The 17,396-nt window shown below is 41.3% G+C and overlaps 1 protein-coding gene and 1 long non-coding RNA gene across 5 annotated transcripts in view; one reads left to right on the forward strand and one right to left on the reverse strand.

Moving 5' to 3' along the window:
• pvrl2l (PVR cell adhesion molecule related 2 like) overlaps positions 1-10,547 on the forward strand; it is a 256,021-nt gene extending 245,474 nt beyond the window's left edge. The window contains exons 7-10 of one of the 2 annotated variants that reach the window (XM_029443095.1): positions 2,256-2,385; positions 4,120-4,177; positions 5,940-6,035; positions 6,356-10,547. In XM_029443095.1, the coding sequence (XP_029298955.1) occupies positions 2,256-2,385; positions 4,120-4,177; positions 5,940-6,035; positions 6,356-6,562 (491 nt within the window). In that variant the 3' untranslated portion in view covers positions 6,563-10,547. The remainder of the gene's footprint in view (positions 1-2,255; positions 2,386-4,119; positions 4,178-5,939; positions 6,036-6,355) is intronic. The other variant, XM_029443096.1, reaches the window with a different exon arrangement.
• On the reverse strand, positions 10,246-13,981 carry LOC115015620 (uncharacterized). 3 transcript variants are annotated; one of them, XR_003833012.1, is made up of 5 exons: positions 13,941-13,981; positions 13,428-13,528; positions 13,205-13,308; positions 12,073-12,205; positions 10,248-10,383 (listed from the first exon to the last, which is right to left on the reverse strand). It is a non-coding gene; the product is annotated as an uncharacterized LOC115015620 (long non-coding RNA). The 3 variants fall into 3 exon arrangements; XR_003833013.1 differs by lacking the exon at positions 10,248-10,383 and adding an exon at positions 11,231-11,303; XR_003833014.1 differs by lacking the exon at positions 12,073-12,205 and having other exon boundaries at positions 10,246-10,383.
• Between the last annotated feature and the right edge of the window lie 3,415 nt (positions 13,982-17,396).

Genomic DNA, 17,396 nt, shown 5'->3' on the forward strand with positions numbered 1-17,396 from the left:
CATTAAATGAGCTTCCAACTCACACGTGATCACACACATGGAGGGTGGATGGGATTGTTTCAGTTCATGTGTAGTGTGTGTGTGTGTGTGTGTGTGTGTGTGTGTGTGTGTGTGTGTGTGTGTGTGTGTGTGTCTGTTTTCTCCCTCCTCCCTACATCTGTCTCTCCATGCTGTCATTGTGTATTCCTTTTTTTTTCTCTCCCCACCTTGAGTCCATCTTCCCTCCCACTTTTCCCCATCTCCATCTTTCTCTCCATCCCTCTTCTCCCCTCCTCTCTCCCCCTCCATTGCTCTCTCTTTCTCTTTCTCTGTCTGTCTGTCTCTCTGTCTCTCTCTCTCTCTCTCTCTCATACACACAAACTGCTGGCCAGTATCCTAGTTGATTTAACCAGACATGAACATGCATGAGCCTCTATAAGCATATCCATCTATCTATCTATCTATCTTATCTATCTATCTATCTATCTATCTATCTATCTATCTATCTGTCTGTCTGTCTGTCTGTCTACCTGTCTGTCTGCCTGTCTGTCTGCCTGTCTGTCACTGATTCTCTCTCTCCTTGGAGATGGTGTAATATTGGAACAGAACGCTACCTGCTGGCGAGCAGGAGGAAATGCAGCCAGTCTTTTATACACTTGCTGATCAACATATATGTTCAACAACTCTCTGACGTGCCTAGTGTTATCACTTATCCCTTGTAGTATCAAGCTATGCAGGTAGTTTCATTTTCATTTTTTTACATTTATCTATCGTCAGCTGAAACTTCTGCGTCCACCCCAAATACAGTGCTTCGAGGTCAATGGAATTTAATTTAGGAAGGATCAAAAAATGACTATTTGAAACACTCAAAAGGAACTTTTGTGGAAACAACCCACATACCTCACTATTCATATGTTTAAGGGACTACTTCTTTTGTAGAAATATTGCAATCTGAACCTTTAATTGTTTCTTTTTTATTATCTTTTTATCCAGATATTTCTTCTTGTTTCCCTACAGGCTAATGTGTGTTGGCCTAAGAATAGGCAGTAAGGATGAGGATGAAACAATGAAGAAAAGAGTATTTTCTTATTTGATGCAAATGTCTTTTTGAATGTATTCTATTGGAGTTTTATGAGCTGTAATTTTAGCGGAGACTCAAACTACTGTATGCACAGTAATTGCAGTACAGTTATTTCTTGCAGCAGCAGCAGCAGCAGCACAAATTGCCTTCATTTTAGGTAAATAATCATGTAACCATGAGCTAAATGTATGTAGTAAAGCTAAATGAGTGCACATCATCGGGGTAATTATCCTTTTATCATCTCTGTATCAAACACAGTGGAGTGCTTTTGCTTCAGCAGTAGTGATGAAATACGGTTTCATGACAAAAATGGACCAAACAACCTGTGAAAATAATTCAACCCTCCCTTTGTTGTTTCTGCCAAAATCCCTGTTATAGTGGATGATGTGCATAACCATCTATGGTGGTTGTTGTGTGCAGCTGCTGTCAGCCTGTTTTTCTTTTTCTTCTTTCAAAAAAAAAGCACTACTGTAATGAGATGCTTTTACAGTCAATTCAAATGCTTCACGCTCTGCAGAAATCATAAATAGGCTCTTAATTGAAGTGAGATGTCGAGGTCAGCAGCGTGAGGCTCAGCTGATGTGAAACTTGCCAAGATTCATGGCATTTAGAAGTGTTTGCGCACAACAGAGAGCTTTGAGCTGCTTTCATTTCATATTTAATTATTTATGCTTTAATGTTACACCATGAAAACGCATGCAGGGTAACACTGAACAGAAACTTGACTTATGATTACCTGGTTGGAACTATCCTGCCTCTTGGGATTTCTAATGATGGTCCATGTTACTCTTACCACCAAGCTATAGTGTGTGTGTGTGTGTGTGTGTGTGTGTGTGTGTGTGTGTGTGTGTGTGTGTGTGTGTGTGTGTGTGTGTGTGTGTGTGTGTGTGTGTGTGTGCAGAGGTGTCAATGAGTGTCAGTGCAGTTGTTTGTTTTACATATTTTGCTCGGTTACAGTTAATACTGCTGAATCACTCAGCCTCAGACTATAATCTCTCACACAGACTTCAGCAGCAAAACACATAATAATAATAATAATAATAATAATAATAATAATAATAATAATAATAATAATAATAATAATAATAATAATAATAATAATAATAATAATAATAATAATACAAAGTAAGTGCAGCAGCAGCAGCTTATAATTGCTTATAAAATAATCTTTCTTTTCTCTGTTCTTTCGTACTAGAAGAGAAGAGGCAAGTCACTCCGGGCCCGTCGTCAGGTGCCGTTATCGGTGGTATCCTCGGCGCTCTCGCCTTCATCGGCATCATCGGCGGCATCATCTACTTCATCCGCAAACGCCTGGAGGACGGAGAGTAAGTCTTCATTAGCAACTCTGCAACTACATCATCGTTTATTTAACCTCCTGAGAAACATTAATCTCCCCTTCCGGGACTAAAGCTCATTAAAACTTATTACATGTCATGAGGGGTCCCAGCAGAAGAAACTTGGTCACAAATCCTGACCTGAAGTTTATAGAGTGAGTCGGCCTGGAGACTTTACTCCCCCCCCCCCCCCCCTTCACCCGCTACAATCCCTCCCCTGGGCTGCAGCTGTAAATAGGAATTTGTTAAACTTTCCCTGTTTTAATTCCAGTTGTCACAATCTGAGACTTTATGGAGCACAGCAGTAAAATAACACATATACAGTCATTGTTTCCTCAGACAGGTTCATTAGACTCACATATACTGGATGTTGCTGACGTTCTGCTGATGCTCTAATGTGCCAACACTTCAACCATAGAATAAGATGGAATTCATGACAACTAACTAAATTGCAAGCGACTACAAATAATGACGGCAAAGTTCAGGATTGAAGCATACTGTATATGTGACAGATAAATGGTCATATAATTAAGTCTCGTAATATATCATAAAATGAACCCTGCTCTTTAAAAAGCCTCAAACCATAATTTATTTCCTGCTTTACTTCCACGTCCACGTGGTTCCTATTGTGACTAATGAGTTCACACTGAAGACACAGCTTGCTGTATGAGCCACAGTGGGAGAGATACTGTATATGTGCTGCATTTTTTATAAGCACACAACCGAGCACAGAGGGGAAAGTCTTTGTGTTGGAACAGCTTCTGAGATTTTCATGTCAAGCCTGTGAGATGCTAGAAAGTCAAATCTGAGCTGTATGTTGAAAATGAATTGGTAGATATAGCCAGCATTTCCATTAAGCTACCTTTTATAACATATATAAAATATAAACCATAGTAAGGAGAATCTATTATTACTCTTAAACATCTAAATATATGTCTAAAATGGATTTAATAGGATGAATTTCCAGACCTTTCAACTTCAAAAGTGCCATCGTCACAAGAGCTTGTTTTAGGCTACTGTATGGCAGCTTTGTCTGAACTGCTCTTATAACCCTCTCATTCAAAATACTTAGCTTCTATAGAGACACATACAGTGCATTGGTCAGGAGCAGGTGGAGACCAGAACTAAAAATAGATTGAACATTTATCAGACAGACAGAATCACTCCAAATGAGGAGAGTTGTGACGTGTCTGTTTAAAGTGTTTAACAGGTTAATAGGCAATTTTCTTAGTTATGAACCTGCAGTTTGTGGTGACTGTGTTCCATCTTTTTATCATGTTTTTATGCTCAATAGCGGCCAAAATATTAATGAAGCTTTTATGGATCCCAGAGCTGGTGTGAGGTGCCACACATGGTTTAGACAAGCTCTCCAGTTCAACGAGCGCCCGGTCACTGAGGGCTCGACGTAAAAGTGTTTTCATTCTTTACTCTAAACACAGATTTCTCTCCCAGAGCAAAAACAATTCTACAGATTAATCACACGTTCTTACTTCAAGTGCAAAAACCTTAAAACCACGCACATAACTCACCACTTGAAACTTAATTTCCACCCAATGGGATGCCTTTGAAGCTCAATATGTTTAACACTTTCTATATATGCGCCGTCACAGTTGCCCAACTTCTTTCTTTGTTTCTTTCTTTTCTTTCTGTTTGGTACAAAAGTAATCTGACGTCTTAGCGAAGCAGCGATCAATACCGAGTTATCTTTGTCTTTTGTCCAATCAGGGGCCCCCCCAAGCACAAGCCCCCTCCCCCGGTGAAGGCAGGCAGCTCAACAGAGATGGTGAGTGGTCTCTTTTGTCATCACGATTATATTCCACACATACAAACACACACAGTCCATTTGGACAGTCATAATGGGGCTAATGGCTATTGATTAGAGATCTGAGTTGGCTTATGTGTGTCGAAATAATTAGCTTGGTTTGTAAAGAGCTCCATTCGACCGCTCCTCTCCTCCTCTCCTCTCCTCCTCTCCTCTCCTCCTCCTCATTCGATCACACTTTGTTGTGCTCCTAACACATTATGTAATGAGGCTAAAACTCTGCAATTTAATGTTGATTAGACGTATAAAAGATGTCTGAATGCCTGTTAAAACGGGGTTCACAGGGTTCAACAGTGAAAGTTTATTAGACTTCTGCACCCTGTCTTAGAGAGCACCATCTGTGGAGCGTCATTAAAATAAAGCATTACCTCTATCACGCTATTTCGAAATCCATATCAAGCATGTAGTCTTTGAAAGCCAGTTTAAGTCAAATCACACGTTTTTAGAAGCAAAGCACAAGTCCCCAGGTCTCTGTATGCTGCATTTTAAAATGAACATTTGAACTTTTCCCTTTCAAAGCTGTGAATAGGTTGTTTTTTTTATATATATATCTCAGAACGAGTCCTTTAAATTCAATGTAACCCCTATAAATTACATTTATATGGTACTAATCTGTTTTTCCAATTATGTTGTGATGAAAAATGTAATCCTTGGCTGGATTATGTTCAGAGGCAGCATTCTTCTTAATTAAATAAAGCTCCACATTGATGTACCGCAGGGAGGTGGTTTAGGGTGGATGATGGACTGTGACACCAGAGAACAGGCTTCACATCTTGAGTCCCGTCTGTGGTTATGTTTAGGCAACAAAAGCACTTCACTTAAGATTAGAAAAAGACTTTTTAGGTAAACCAGACTATGATCTTTCCCGGACCTTAAAGGGGACTTAACAACCCACAAACTATTAAATAAGACAATCCAGTCAGTTTTTTTGTGGGCTGCCTCGGTCAGAAAACACAGGATTTAACAAGCCGTTAAAGGCTCTCCTGCCTCTGTCAGGCTCATTACAATATACCGTCCACCATCTGGGGCTCTGCACCAACCTGTTGAGAACTACCATTGCAAAGCAAACTTTTTCTCACAAGCCAATCAGAGCACACTGGACAAATGAGACAGTGTAACTTTATCTGAGCAGCGACCTCTTTGGCCACAAGTGGTAATTGCAGGATCGTGTCCATATACTGGTCATACCAGACCATGTAGTGGCAAAACTAATGAGTCAGGCTGCCTTACTGTGTATTGCCTATGAATTCAGCTACATATTTGTAAGTGCAAGAGTGCTATTTTTTCTTTCAAAGTCTAAAATGTCTTTATTTATCCTCCTGAGACCTGGAAGAGAAAAGGTTTTACAATGTACATACTCAGTTCTGCTGCAATGACATGGGTTAAATGAGATTTTGAAAGGCTTGTAAATAACACACGCTAATCATCTTTCATAAATATGAGAAAACCACATCCTTATGAAGAACAGAAAGAACTTGTGCTCTGTTGACCACACCCCCGTGTGTGTGACATCACCAGAAAGGATTCATATTAACTGCACACATGGACAACAATGAGTTGGCGGGTTTCGGAGGCCTCTACGACGCTCTGTTATGTCGTGAACATGAACTTATCTTTATTCATTGCTTCTCGCTCGTCTCTTCTCGGCTGCATCATAGTGTATTGTTTTCTGTGTTGTTTCCTTCCCTGTGTTGATGTGTTGATGTGCTTTCTGTGCGTGCAGCTGACCAAGCCATCAAAGCCTCCCACGACCACGGAGATGGCCCCTCTCAGCCCGGGAGAGGTGTACTACGAGCCCACAGGGGGAGAGCCTGTCACGGTAACTAACACAACACCAACACAACAGCATGTTTTTGCTCACATCTGTTTGGACAGATACACACTGTGTTGGAAGGACGTTGTGGTGTTTGTACTTTGGAGCAATGAGTCAAATGATATTAATATCAAGTTGTATATAAAAACTAAAATTGTATTGTTGTGTAATTGAATCTTAAAAATCAAAGTCCTTTGCCCCTTTCCTTGATATCCCATAATTCTCCTTGTGTGTAGAGGAGTTTGATACTGTCATGTTAGGTGATTGGATTTATATTAATTATATTTATTGTAATATGATTTGTAAACATGTCTGACATCTCTCAGAACCTGGACGATGAGACCAGCGGAGCCCTGAATGGCGGCGCCCCCCCAGTCCTGGACGACTCGGCCAAATACGACAAAATCAACGAGCTCAAAGACCGCGCCGCCGACAGTCATCACGGCAACGACTTGGATCCATCCAATCACGAGCCATCGGCTGGCAACATTTCTCGCGGCGAGAGCTTCGTATCTCCCGCCATGTATGTGTAGCCGTGGCAACCAGAGCACCACAGCACGGGCGTATGGGCAAGTTCCAGGTCACCTAAATTTGCATGAAAAGCAAACACACTTGATCTCACAGTAGATATATCTTCTGTTGTCCATGAAACGTTCCAAAAATGTAAAGTTCTATCTTACATAAGATGACTTTCTTGCATCCAAGTTTATTTTTATTTACCGGGCACATTTAGGGGGTGTTACGGGTCAAAACGTTCTTGCATCTCCTTGTAAAAACAGGTTCTTCAGTGTTTTCATTTCTGGTGAAGCCACTTGTGACGACTGACAAATACTAAGTATGTCAGTAAGGATTTCAAATATCTGATTGTGAAAGTACAAAATATCAAAACACACACACACACACACACACACACACACACACACACACACACACACACACACACACACACACTAGTTCATGATATCTGACAAGCCAGGTAGCCATTAAAATCATGCAGGCTTTTACAATACGTTAATTACATGGTTGAGAGGTGTTGCAATGTAGGTGAACTGGAACACTCCCCTCAGCTAATTAACACACCGCGCTCTGCCTGTGTGATGCTTGCAAATCTGAATTTCAGCCCAAAAACATCAAGACAAAAGCATTTCAAGTAGATTCAGTTTGAAATAATATATGCAACATTTTGTGCCATGAACATACAATGTCCCCATCACAAAATGATTGTTTTTGTGTGAAGCTGCCAGTCCTGGGCTCTTCTGTTTACAGCCGTGGAAAGTGATTTGAACATCTTTTTCTCTCCAAGTAAAGATCAAACATCAGGCTCGTATTGCAGCCTTGTACTACAGAGAAAGTAAATACCATTTTTTTTATAATTTTCAAAGTATTCTTTTTCCACGGTTGATTGGGTTTGAATTTGGTCCCAGGAAGTTCTGGCTCTCCAAGCAGCTTAATCACTCAAGATGTTTGAAAGTATTTCAGTTATTTATTGACTCCTACAATAAGAAAAAAGAAAAAAGAGCCTTCCCCACTCTTGCCAAGGCTACAGTTCGTTAAAGAAACATTCCACTTTATTATGTTGTCAAAGAGCCTCATCTGTCCCCCGAGCGACAGGCAGCTCGTTAGCACTAACGAAGGGGAAGTGACGTTGCTTTGAAGCTCCGTAACCTGGCAACATTACATGATTAAGATTCCATGATTCATAATTGCAAGAGTTGGTAAGGCTGTTTGTGCTGGGGAGATGAAACACGGTTTACAGCAAAGCACATACACCCCACAGGGTTCTTCATGTGCACACGGACACACACACACACACACACACACACACACACACACACACACACACACACACACACACCCCAACGTTTGTATTCAGTCCTCCTCTAATCGCACTCATAAGGCAGAAAAAACTGTGTGAGTGTGAAAATGCTCAGCATGTATTAGAAAGTACTGCCATTATAGCCATTTTAACAGATTAAAATGGTCACACACTCTGATACATGCAGAACATTTTACATATTTATATATTACATTTTAGCCGAATGTCCACTTTAGAGTAAAGAAAAAAAATGAGCAACAGCTATGCCTGGCTGAATCAAAAATATGTTTTCATAGATGTTGGATGGTACCAAATGATGAACAAACAGTGTAAATAGTATTGATAATATTGATGAATAATATATTGTTGGTGAAATGTGTACACATAAAAAAATAACCAAGTGTAGGTGTTATCAGTGCCTCTGTATAGGGGAAGGAAGTTTGTTAAATGTCCAATTGAGCGATTTAAAAAACAAAAGTGTATATTACTATTTTACTTTTCACGGGTATACATTGAGGTTGTCACTTAATACTAAAATGTTTTATTTGAATATATAAAAAAAAATGAAATGGTGTGAATTTTACTCCTTGTTCATATTACTCTGCATGGCATGATCGGTGGCTTGTTGAAACACTTTCCCAAGGCTGTTTGCAGAATCTTCTCCATTTGTAAAAACATTTTTGAATGTAAAAAAGAAAAAAAAAAAGAAAAGCTGTTTTATTTTATTTTTTTATCTCCGTCTTAATGCATCTGTCACATTCACGCACACCACGAGCACAAGTCCAATTTAAGTTGAGAGAGCGGGAGTCTTTTTGTCGCGTGGCGGCTCGGCAGGCTTCCTGTTTCTGTCGTTAGCGATGTTCCGAAAAATGCAGTCAGCATTGAATTGTCATCTCTCGCGGCCACACGGTGCAAAACACACAGAGATGCAATCCTTCCTCTCCTCAAGGCACACACATCTTCTTGAGGTATAATAGCGCTATTTTAAATCACCCAAAAAGCACCGTCAGGTGGCGGACACACTGCAGGTGTAAAAGTTGATAGAGTTGACAGATAGAGATTAAAACAGGAGGAGAGATACATAAACCATAATGATAGAATGGTAAGATGACAGGAAGCAGACGTGGGAGGTCTGAAAGGATTACGGCGAGAAAAAGGAGACATTTCTCATGACAGCTTTCACTTTCTGTGAGATCGGCACGAAATGCAATATTTTTAGTTTGACGTATGACAATCATCTGTTAATATTCAATCGCGCTGGCTTTGGTGGAGAGGTTTATTTTCTGTGTTTACATGTTTGTAGTTATTATAGAAGCACCACTTTCTGCTGCAGGCTAACCGAAATACTGCTAAACGTTTGACACAATTTCATTTATCGTAACATATGGTACGTATGGTGTGGAAATTGGTTGGATAGTTTAGTTGCAATATTTGGTTGACGTCGCAGTATACATTCAGGATAGATGCAGGATTATTAGGCACTTCTACGATCGCTAACGGTGAAAACGTTTCTTTTACGTCTGTTTTTTGTGTCTGAGATGTTTATTTCAATTAAAGGGAACGTCTGCATGCTGCATGGACCAATGGGATATTTTTTAGCAAGAAGAGTCGGAGCCCCATGACAAGTGCATGGCTTTCTGACTCGCTTATATGGTGCAGTGTCAGACAATCACGTACGATGTATTTTATATCCCTGCCAGAGATCACAAACGAATGAAGGGCAATGTGACGGTTTTGCTCTTTTGTTTGCAAATTAATTTCCTAAAATGGAGTGAATATTTATTTTTCTGTGGATTAATGTTTAATGTGTTTGCCAGCGGGCTGCTGTTGATCGATCGAGCATAAAGGAAAAGACAATCATTGGGAACCATTGTACCAGAGACCAATGACTCAGCAAGCATTCAGTATTGAGTTTCAGCTCTGCAGTCTTATATGAGGGATCATTCAGTTTTACCCAGAGCCTTACGTTTATAGAGTTGCTTCATTTGGAGGTATCTTGAATTAGAATCTTGACATCGGCAGGAATGCAGTCATGAAACTGCCAACTACAACGGAAATTGCAAAGAAATATTAGCCCGCAAGTCAGTTTACACGAGGTATTTGTCAACAGTTGTAAGAGGGTGATGTGGGAGAACTGCAGTGATTTCAGATGCAATAGTTGTTACAACAATGTCCGTGGTCCGTCCCGTCTGCAACAGCTGCAGTGTTGAATTTTGGCCAAGGTGCTTCGCTCCGTTCCCCACTCCCCCCGTTACGGGTTCGATGCCAAAAACACAAGCTGTGAATGTCCTCAATGACGCTGTTCGGTCTGAATCCGGTCCTCTCCCTCATTTGCCCTCGTTCTTTTTCCCCCCCTCTCCGTCTCTCTCTTTCATCCATTGTCATCACAGCTTTTCGTCACGGAGCCAGACGTGCCTTCTTTATGTTATTTTTAGCTTTTCGATTCTCACACTTCTTGTCCGACAGTAGAACGGATGATGAAAGGGGGAAACATACGAGCACATGATGGGTTTGGGTTTGACGTTGAGGATGGCAATGCTAAAAAAAAAACACACACACATACACTGGAGATGTAATCATATTTTTGTGTTTATCGATTTTCTTTCATTTCACGGATCGATTATCATTTTGTATGCTTTTTGGGAAACCTATTGTACATGTTTTACAGATCATTGTCTTGTCAAATAAAATGTAAACCAAAAGGACAGGAGGTCTTGGTGGTTATTACCCTGTTAGCTTCTCAGGATCAAGAGTGAAGCTGAGGAGACAGCAGCGTGCCGCAGACCTGGTAAGTCCTAACATCTTTTTAATATCTTCGGGTAATGAGTAGATTTAAAGTGAGGTTTTGAGGATAATCTTTCATCTTAAACACGCTCTCTTGAAGGGTTTCAAATTAGATTTGTAGAATTTATTGACATAAAATGTCTTTAAAAGATTGTTTTTCACGTTGTTGAAGCCTAACTGGAACCTGGAACCGTAACCAAAGAACAAAAAGAGTCGTTCTTGAGTCAGTTCACTCGTAAAAGAACCGGTCTTCTCATCACTAAGCCCCAGGGGTCAGCGCAGACGGTATTACCAAGAATCTGCACGGTACCATTGTTTTTAGCACAGAGCAGGCGATGGATGTGTGGATATGTGACACGTGTCGACGGACAGGGAGATGAGTGGACTTTTTAAACTGGTGACCACTTCAGCAAGTGTTTCCTACTAGTTTGATGAAGAAATAGACGAAAGGTTTGTGAAATAATATAGCTAATTAGCTGAATCATATGGACATACTGCAGAATGTTCTCGTCCTCACCCACTCAAAAACACCAGTCATGGTCAAAAACAGTCAGATGTCAATGCTTGAACTTGCACATTAACTTGAAGTTACATTACTTACCAAATTAAAGCGTTTTCTCTACGTCTACAGACCTGAATGCAGTACAGGAGCAACCTATATAAATTTGGAAGACCTAGGAATCGCACAAAGAGATGTTTTTTTAAACAGTGTGGTACAGTGAAGAGGTCCAGATATAATTGGTGATTTCAGTTTGCTCTGGATCAAGTGCTCACTGTCTGCTGTTCAGCATTATGTCTGTATTTCACTTTATGTTCAGAATGATCAGTGAGTGAAGCAGATTCTGAGGCCATTGAGCGCTCTGTGGCAGCATCAAAATAAGGAAAGAAATGGGACAGTTCTGAGGTTTCTGTGAAATCTACAGGATGCTCTTCTTTGTTGTGACTGTAATGTATGATAAGGACATGTAAAAGCATTTTTGAATATATGAGTTTTACAAGAAGAACATCGCCCGGTAAAGCTGTAAGTGCAGATGTAGTGAATGGCATTAAACCGTAAATTATTAATTCTGTAAAACTTAAGATTCCTGATCTGTGGTAGCAGGTGTGCATTTTATTTTAAGCCTATACTGTTGCTTCTGCTCTTTAGTGGAGGCCTGTCAGATGAGATGAGATGAGATGAGATGAGACACGCTCATTGTCAGCGAGCATTTGTTCACTTTTGTGGCTAATTAACCGTATCGCTAAGTTCATCCTGGTCCCTGCTGGGCTCTTCTTTTGACAAAGATGTTAAGTGAGCAAGGAGAGGGTCGGGCATCAGGCGTGGTTTGATTCAAATCAGACTGAGTCACAGACTTTTATCTGATGGACCATCATATTAAATGTTGAACAGCATGAATGATGAAACCACAGGGCCACAGCTACTGTAGAGAGGCTGCACATTACCTGATTTATGTTCTCCATCCGATGATATCAGTCATCCGTCAAAGCTGAAATCTCAGGTGGTATTTCAGGTTTGATTTTTGACAAACCTTTGAGGGATAATCTGTCCTAGTCTTGAAAAGATAGGCCTAATGTTCTGTTGAAGAGTTTAGTTTAAAGGCAGGGTAGATGAGACAAAGGATCTTCCATAACAAAGAAACAGTTCAACGTAATTATGTCAAGTCACGTCTACGTGACAACTGCCTCAACTGACACCTGTAGCGCACACTAAACGTGATGTAGTTAACGTACAGTAGCCGGGATGTGACCGCGTATTAAGAGCGTATCCCAACGAGTTGACAAGCAGTCAGTCTGTGGGCTCATAAAGAAAACAAACATGATGTGCTGACCTTAACGGACATTCGTGAATTTATCCCTAATTTGTGTAAATCTCTAAACTTTATTAAGCAAGACACAAACAAACTGCACCGAGAGGGTAAACGGTCCAGGGTTCACTTCAAGCGGACTAAACAAGGCTAGTGTGAACACGTCTTCTTACTCAGCACGAAATCCAGTTGTGTGAAGTGCACTTTGAGATGAGACAAGGTTGTGTTCTACAGCATCTTTGTTTCATTCCTTCAGTGTTTTAGTGATACCATGAATGGCGATAGTGTCTTAAAACAATAATTGCCCCAAATGACTTGCTGTACTTCAAGAACAAAACAATTTCAATTCAAAACTTTGATTAAACTTGAATGCGATTGACTTTTTGTGGCGTTATTTGGAGTTTGCATTTCGTAACGACCAACTTCTGCTTACATCTATGAGACTGCAATTACTCACAGTAATGAAACCACTTAGTTTATTCCCGAAGCCATGAGTGATGAGTAGATTTAAAGAAGAGGTGGAGGAAGAGGAACGATGGCTGAGATGAAGAAAGCATTAAAGGGGAGAGTGTTTGATTGAGTGTAAAGACGTGGAAAAGGGAAAGAAAAGAAATTGTAAAATAGAGGGATTAGTGTAAGCAGGTAGAGAGGTAGACTCAGACAGATTAAAAGTGAGAGACTGAGGGAGAGTGGGCCTCTGTAATCAATGAGCTAGTCGATAGTGAGTGGCAGAGAGAAAAATGGCATCAAGTAGGAAAAGGAAAACTTACCCTGTTGTGTTGGAGCCCCCGTTGAGAAAAATGGCCCCAAATAAAATGAGAATCCACAGCACTCCACAAATGATTGAAAAGCCTGCTTTATTCTGGCTTATCATCTGGAACAGGTACAGATTCAAGATAATTTGTTGACAGTTATTCTCCCAGGGATCCACAGGGAAAATAATCAGGTAATAGATGTTTCATGTTTGATTTAAAAAATGACGAAGATACGTACAATAAATCCTTAATCCCAGTAGGAGATTAATTATTGTTGTTAGGATGATAGGCAGCCAGCCAGATAGAAAGGATGAATGGATGGATGAAATGTAATCAGAGCTGTGAACGAGATTGCCTGAGGTTATAACAGGTGACAACTGTAATTAAAGAGGAAACCGTTTTAAGAAGCAACAAAATAAAAGTTTGAACCGATTTGTGCACTTCGAGTCCGCAGGCGAAAACAACTAATTGCTGAAAATCATGGCCTTGAAATAAAATCATGGTTTTACAAGTTTAAAAAAAACAACCTAATGTCGTGTGAATCTGTCTAAGCTCAGAACTGCCTCGTTAAGGAACTCTAACGAAATAAAATACTTTACTGAAAACAAAGTACAAAACAATAGCACTCACAAGGAAGAATTACAAAGAATTAAACAAAAGATCACTCTCTAAGAGGATATCAAAAATCTAAATGCAAAGCAAAGACTAACAATGAGGCTCATGGAAAAAGCTAAACCTGACAAAGCCTGACCTGATCACTTGACGAGACTCATGACACATGAACAAGTGCGAACTGGACAAGACAATGGGGGGGGACAGGACTATTTAAACATGAGGTGAGAGGGCACAGGTGGAAACAATCAGGGGCGGGGCAGACAATCACACCAAGGAAGGAAGTAAAACAAGACATGACACAAGGGGAAGGGAACATTTCAAAACAAAACGGGAAGTGCATGACGAGACTAGACATGAGTGAATCTAACTACACAAAGTGCACATGACAACCACAGACTAACATGAAACTTAACAAAAGCCTGTCCTAAACACTAAACATGAACATGAATACAGTTAACATAACTGACGAGACACAACATGCCTAATGTTAACAAAATGATACAATGTTCTAAACAAAATCGCCAAACGTTAGAATATGAAATACAGTTACTGCTGTTGGACAATTATGTAACTCACAAGCACACCTGTTAAGTTGTCAGCAACAAGCACTGCATCGTCCTCAGGCGAGAGACTTCAGAGTCACACATAACTTGAGAAATGTTGGTTGTCAAAGGTACAACTCTTTGTACAAACCTCACATGGTGTGTTTCTGCTCGAGCGAAGTTGTCAGTCGCATGTTAATGAATTTTCCAAAAAACGGCGTTTGCTGGAAGCATTAGTTGGTCTGCATGTTTGTAGTATGGCTGCCACTTGCCACTATTTATCCTCAAACTGCCATTTAAATGTGGGAAAACATTAGTTATTCAATCTGCAATGATTTATATGGACTCAAATATATAGTATAAACGCAGCAGGACTCTGTACTCTGGCAGAGGGCGTTCGTAAAATGCCAAATATCACTTTGATGTCACTTTTGCATGCCTTGTTGCTCTCTCAGTAAACTCAGTAATTGTTATCTCCATTAATGTCAAATGGAGGAAGAGATAATCAGTACAATCAAACCATCTGAGAAGTATCGTGTGGAAGCATTTTGGATTTGGAAATCATGGTTAAATACACGGCTGCTTGCCAACTGCCTCACAGTAACATGTCAACAACAAATCAGAATCCAGATGACAATGGAGGCATCTACTGGAACGTGTCAATTGTACAACCTGTTTTGGGGATAATCTCCAGGGTTTCGTTCAAATTAATGTTGGCAAATGACATGTTACACGTAAGTTACAGACCTCATACATAGTAAAGGGCATTCTGCTTGTTCCTGGAACATTGATTTGGGGGAGTGACCCATGACATGGACAGTAATGCATTTCTTTGTTCACTGTGTCAGAATTGCACAGATTTGTCCATGAAACTCAAATCTGTGACATGAAGTTTTCTTATATCTTGACAAGAGTGTGTTGACGACAAAAAGAGTCTACAAACATGCTAACAGCTCTGTGAGACTGAGGACAATTTTGAGCAGAAACCCATTATCTATAAGGCTTTGTCAATTAGGAGTGCCTCGCTGATGTGATTTACTTTTGGTTTATAAAATGTGAGAAATGATTGTTCAAATGCAAGTCTTCTTTTCCCTTTTTATAATTGTGTTTTTCTTCGCATGACAAATGGACGTGTGATATGAATGGATGTGGAAAGTGTGAATTATGTGATTCACAGATTGAACACATTTGTCAGCACTGTATACAATTTTGAATACTATCAGTTTTAAGTTAGAGGAATTAATTAAATAAACTAGATTGTGTATGTGAGTAAATTACAAAAATAAATGTATTTGTAATCCGTCACAGTTACTGAGACATTATATAAATAAATGACAGTTACTAATCAAAATGTTGGTGATTACAAAGGGGTTACTTCGGAATATATTCTTTTCAGTAATAATATGTGGAATATAAAATGTATTATGCTGCTTTACATTTTTTCGTCGTGCAGTAATGTCTTGTTTTGGCATTGTGAGCATTCCCTGCTCACTGTCAGGACAAAGACCACACGGAGAGGAGGGGTGAGGTGCAGTCAACAGTTTTATTTAGGGTCTCGTTCCTTCAGCTTCCGCGTTCTGGCGTGTTCAGGGTGATCATCGCCATCAGCTTCCCGTTGACGGTTCGGGATGCAGCCTACTGCAAGAGAACAGAACCAGGCCATCACCATGCATTTATTATGTGACTGATTACCTGATTCCTTTCAGCTGTCTGGCCTCCAGCTGGGACACTCCTGTCTCTCCCCAGCAGCCGGTGCCCTAACCACACCCCACTGCCACACACCCCCACCGCCCAACTCAGGCCGGGAGCCCGACTCAGGCCAGGAGTCCGCCGGCCGCAAGCTAACCTTCCCCTCCCCCCCTCCGCGTCGGTCTGCAAAACAAAAGGGAGAGCAAAGTTAGGAGAGAACAGGAGTGGCTACCCACAGAGGGCTTTCTTTACCCTCTCAAACGCCCGCTGACATGGCTCCGTCCACTGGACCGGATCTGAAGCACCCTTTCGGGTCAGGTCGGATACCGTACCTTCCTCCACCCAACCGCACACTTCTTCGGGTTGGCTGTGAGCCCTGCGCTCCTCAGGGACTCGAGCACCTGCTGCATATGCTGCTCCCACGTCTCGCTGTGGATAATCACGTCATCCAAGTAGGCAGCAGCATATGCAGAGTGAGGACGCAGAACCTGGTCCATGAGCCACTGAAAGGTGGCTGGGGCTCCAAACAATCCGAACGGAAGAGTCACAAACTGTTTATTCGGAGTAGAGAAGGCCCTTTTTTTCCCCTGGACTCTGGAGACAGGGGAATCTGCCAGTAACCCTTGGTTAAATCCAGTGTCGTATAAAAACGAGCCGTGCCCAACCGGTCCAAGAGTTCGTCAACCCGGGGCATTGGGTAGGTGTCGAATTTGGACACCTCATTAACCCTGCGATAGTCCACACAGAACCGAATTGACCCGTCAGACTTGCGGACCAGCACAACGGGGTAACACCAATCACTGCTGGACTCTTCTATTACCAGCATGGCCTGAAGCTCCGCCTGAACAATTTTCCTCTTGTTTTCAGGCAGCCGATAGGGTGTCTCTATGTGGTGGTGTACAAGAGTGGTGCGCCCGGGCAGGGGGGAGAACACATCAGCAAAAAGCCTTTGCAAAGCATCAACGTCCGCTCTCTGACCCGGGGCTGATGTCTCAACCCTCTATTATACAGCCGCTGCTGACGTTCCTGGGCCTGGAGTAAATTATCACGTGATAACTGTCCCAGTGAATGGAGTTTCGCTCTCAGGTCCAGGACGTACTGAACTTCATTCTTACTTGTGCTTGGACCCTCCTCCCAGTTTTCTTTAACCAGGTCCAAAACACCCTGTGGCTTCCTGCCAAACAACAGCTCAAAGGGCCTGGGGAACCTCCCGCACTGCGAACAACAGAGGGTCTAACCACTTATCCCAATTGCGACTATCTTCGTGAACGAACTTACGAACCATGTTTTTCCGCTCCACCAGTCTGTCTGTCTGCGGATGGTACACACTAGTCCTAATGGAGCGGACGCCGAGTAATCTG

The sequence above is a fragment of the Cottoperca gobio genome, chromosome 11, assembly GCF_900634415.1.
Source record: "Cottoperca gobio chromosome 11, fCotGob3.1, whole genome shotgun sequence".
In the NCBI taxonomy this organism is placed as follows: domain Eukaryota; kingdom Metazoa; phylum Chordata; class Actinopteri; order Perciformes; family Bovichtidae; genus Cottoperca; species Cottoperca gobio.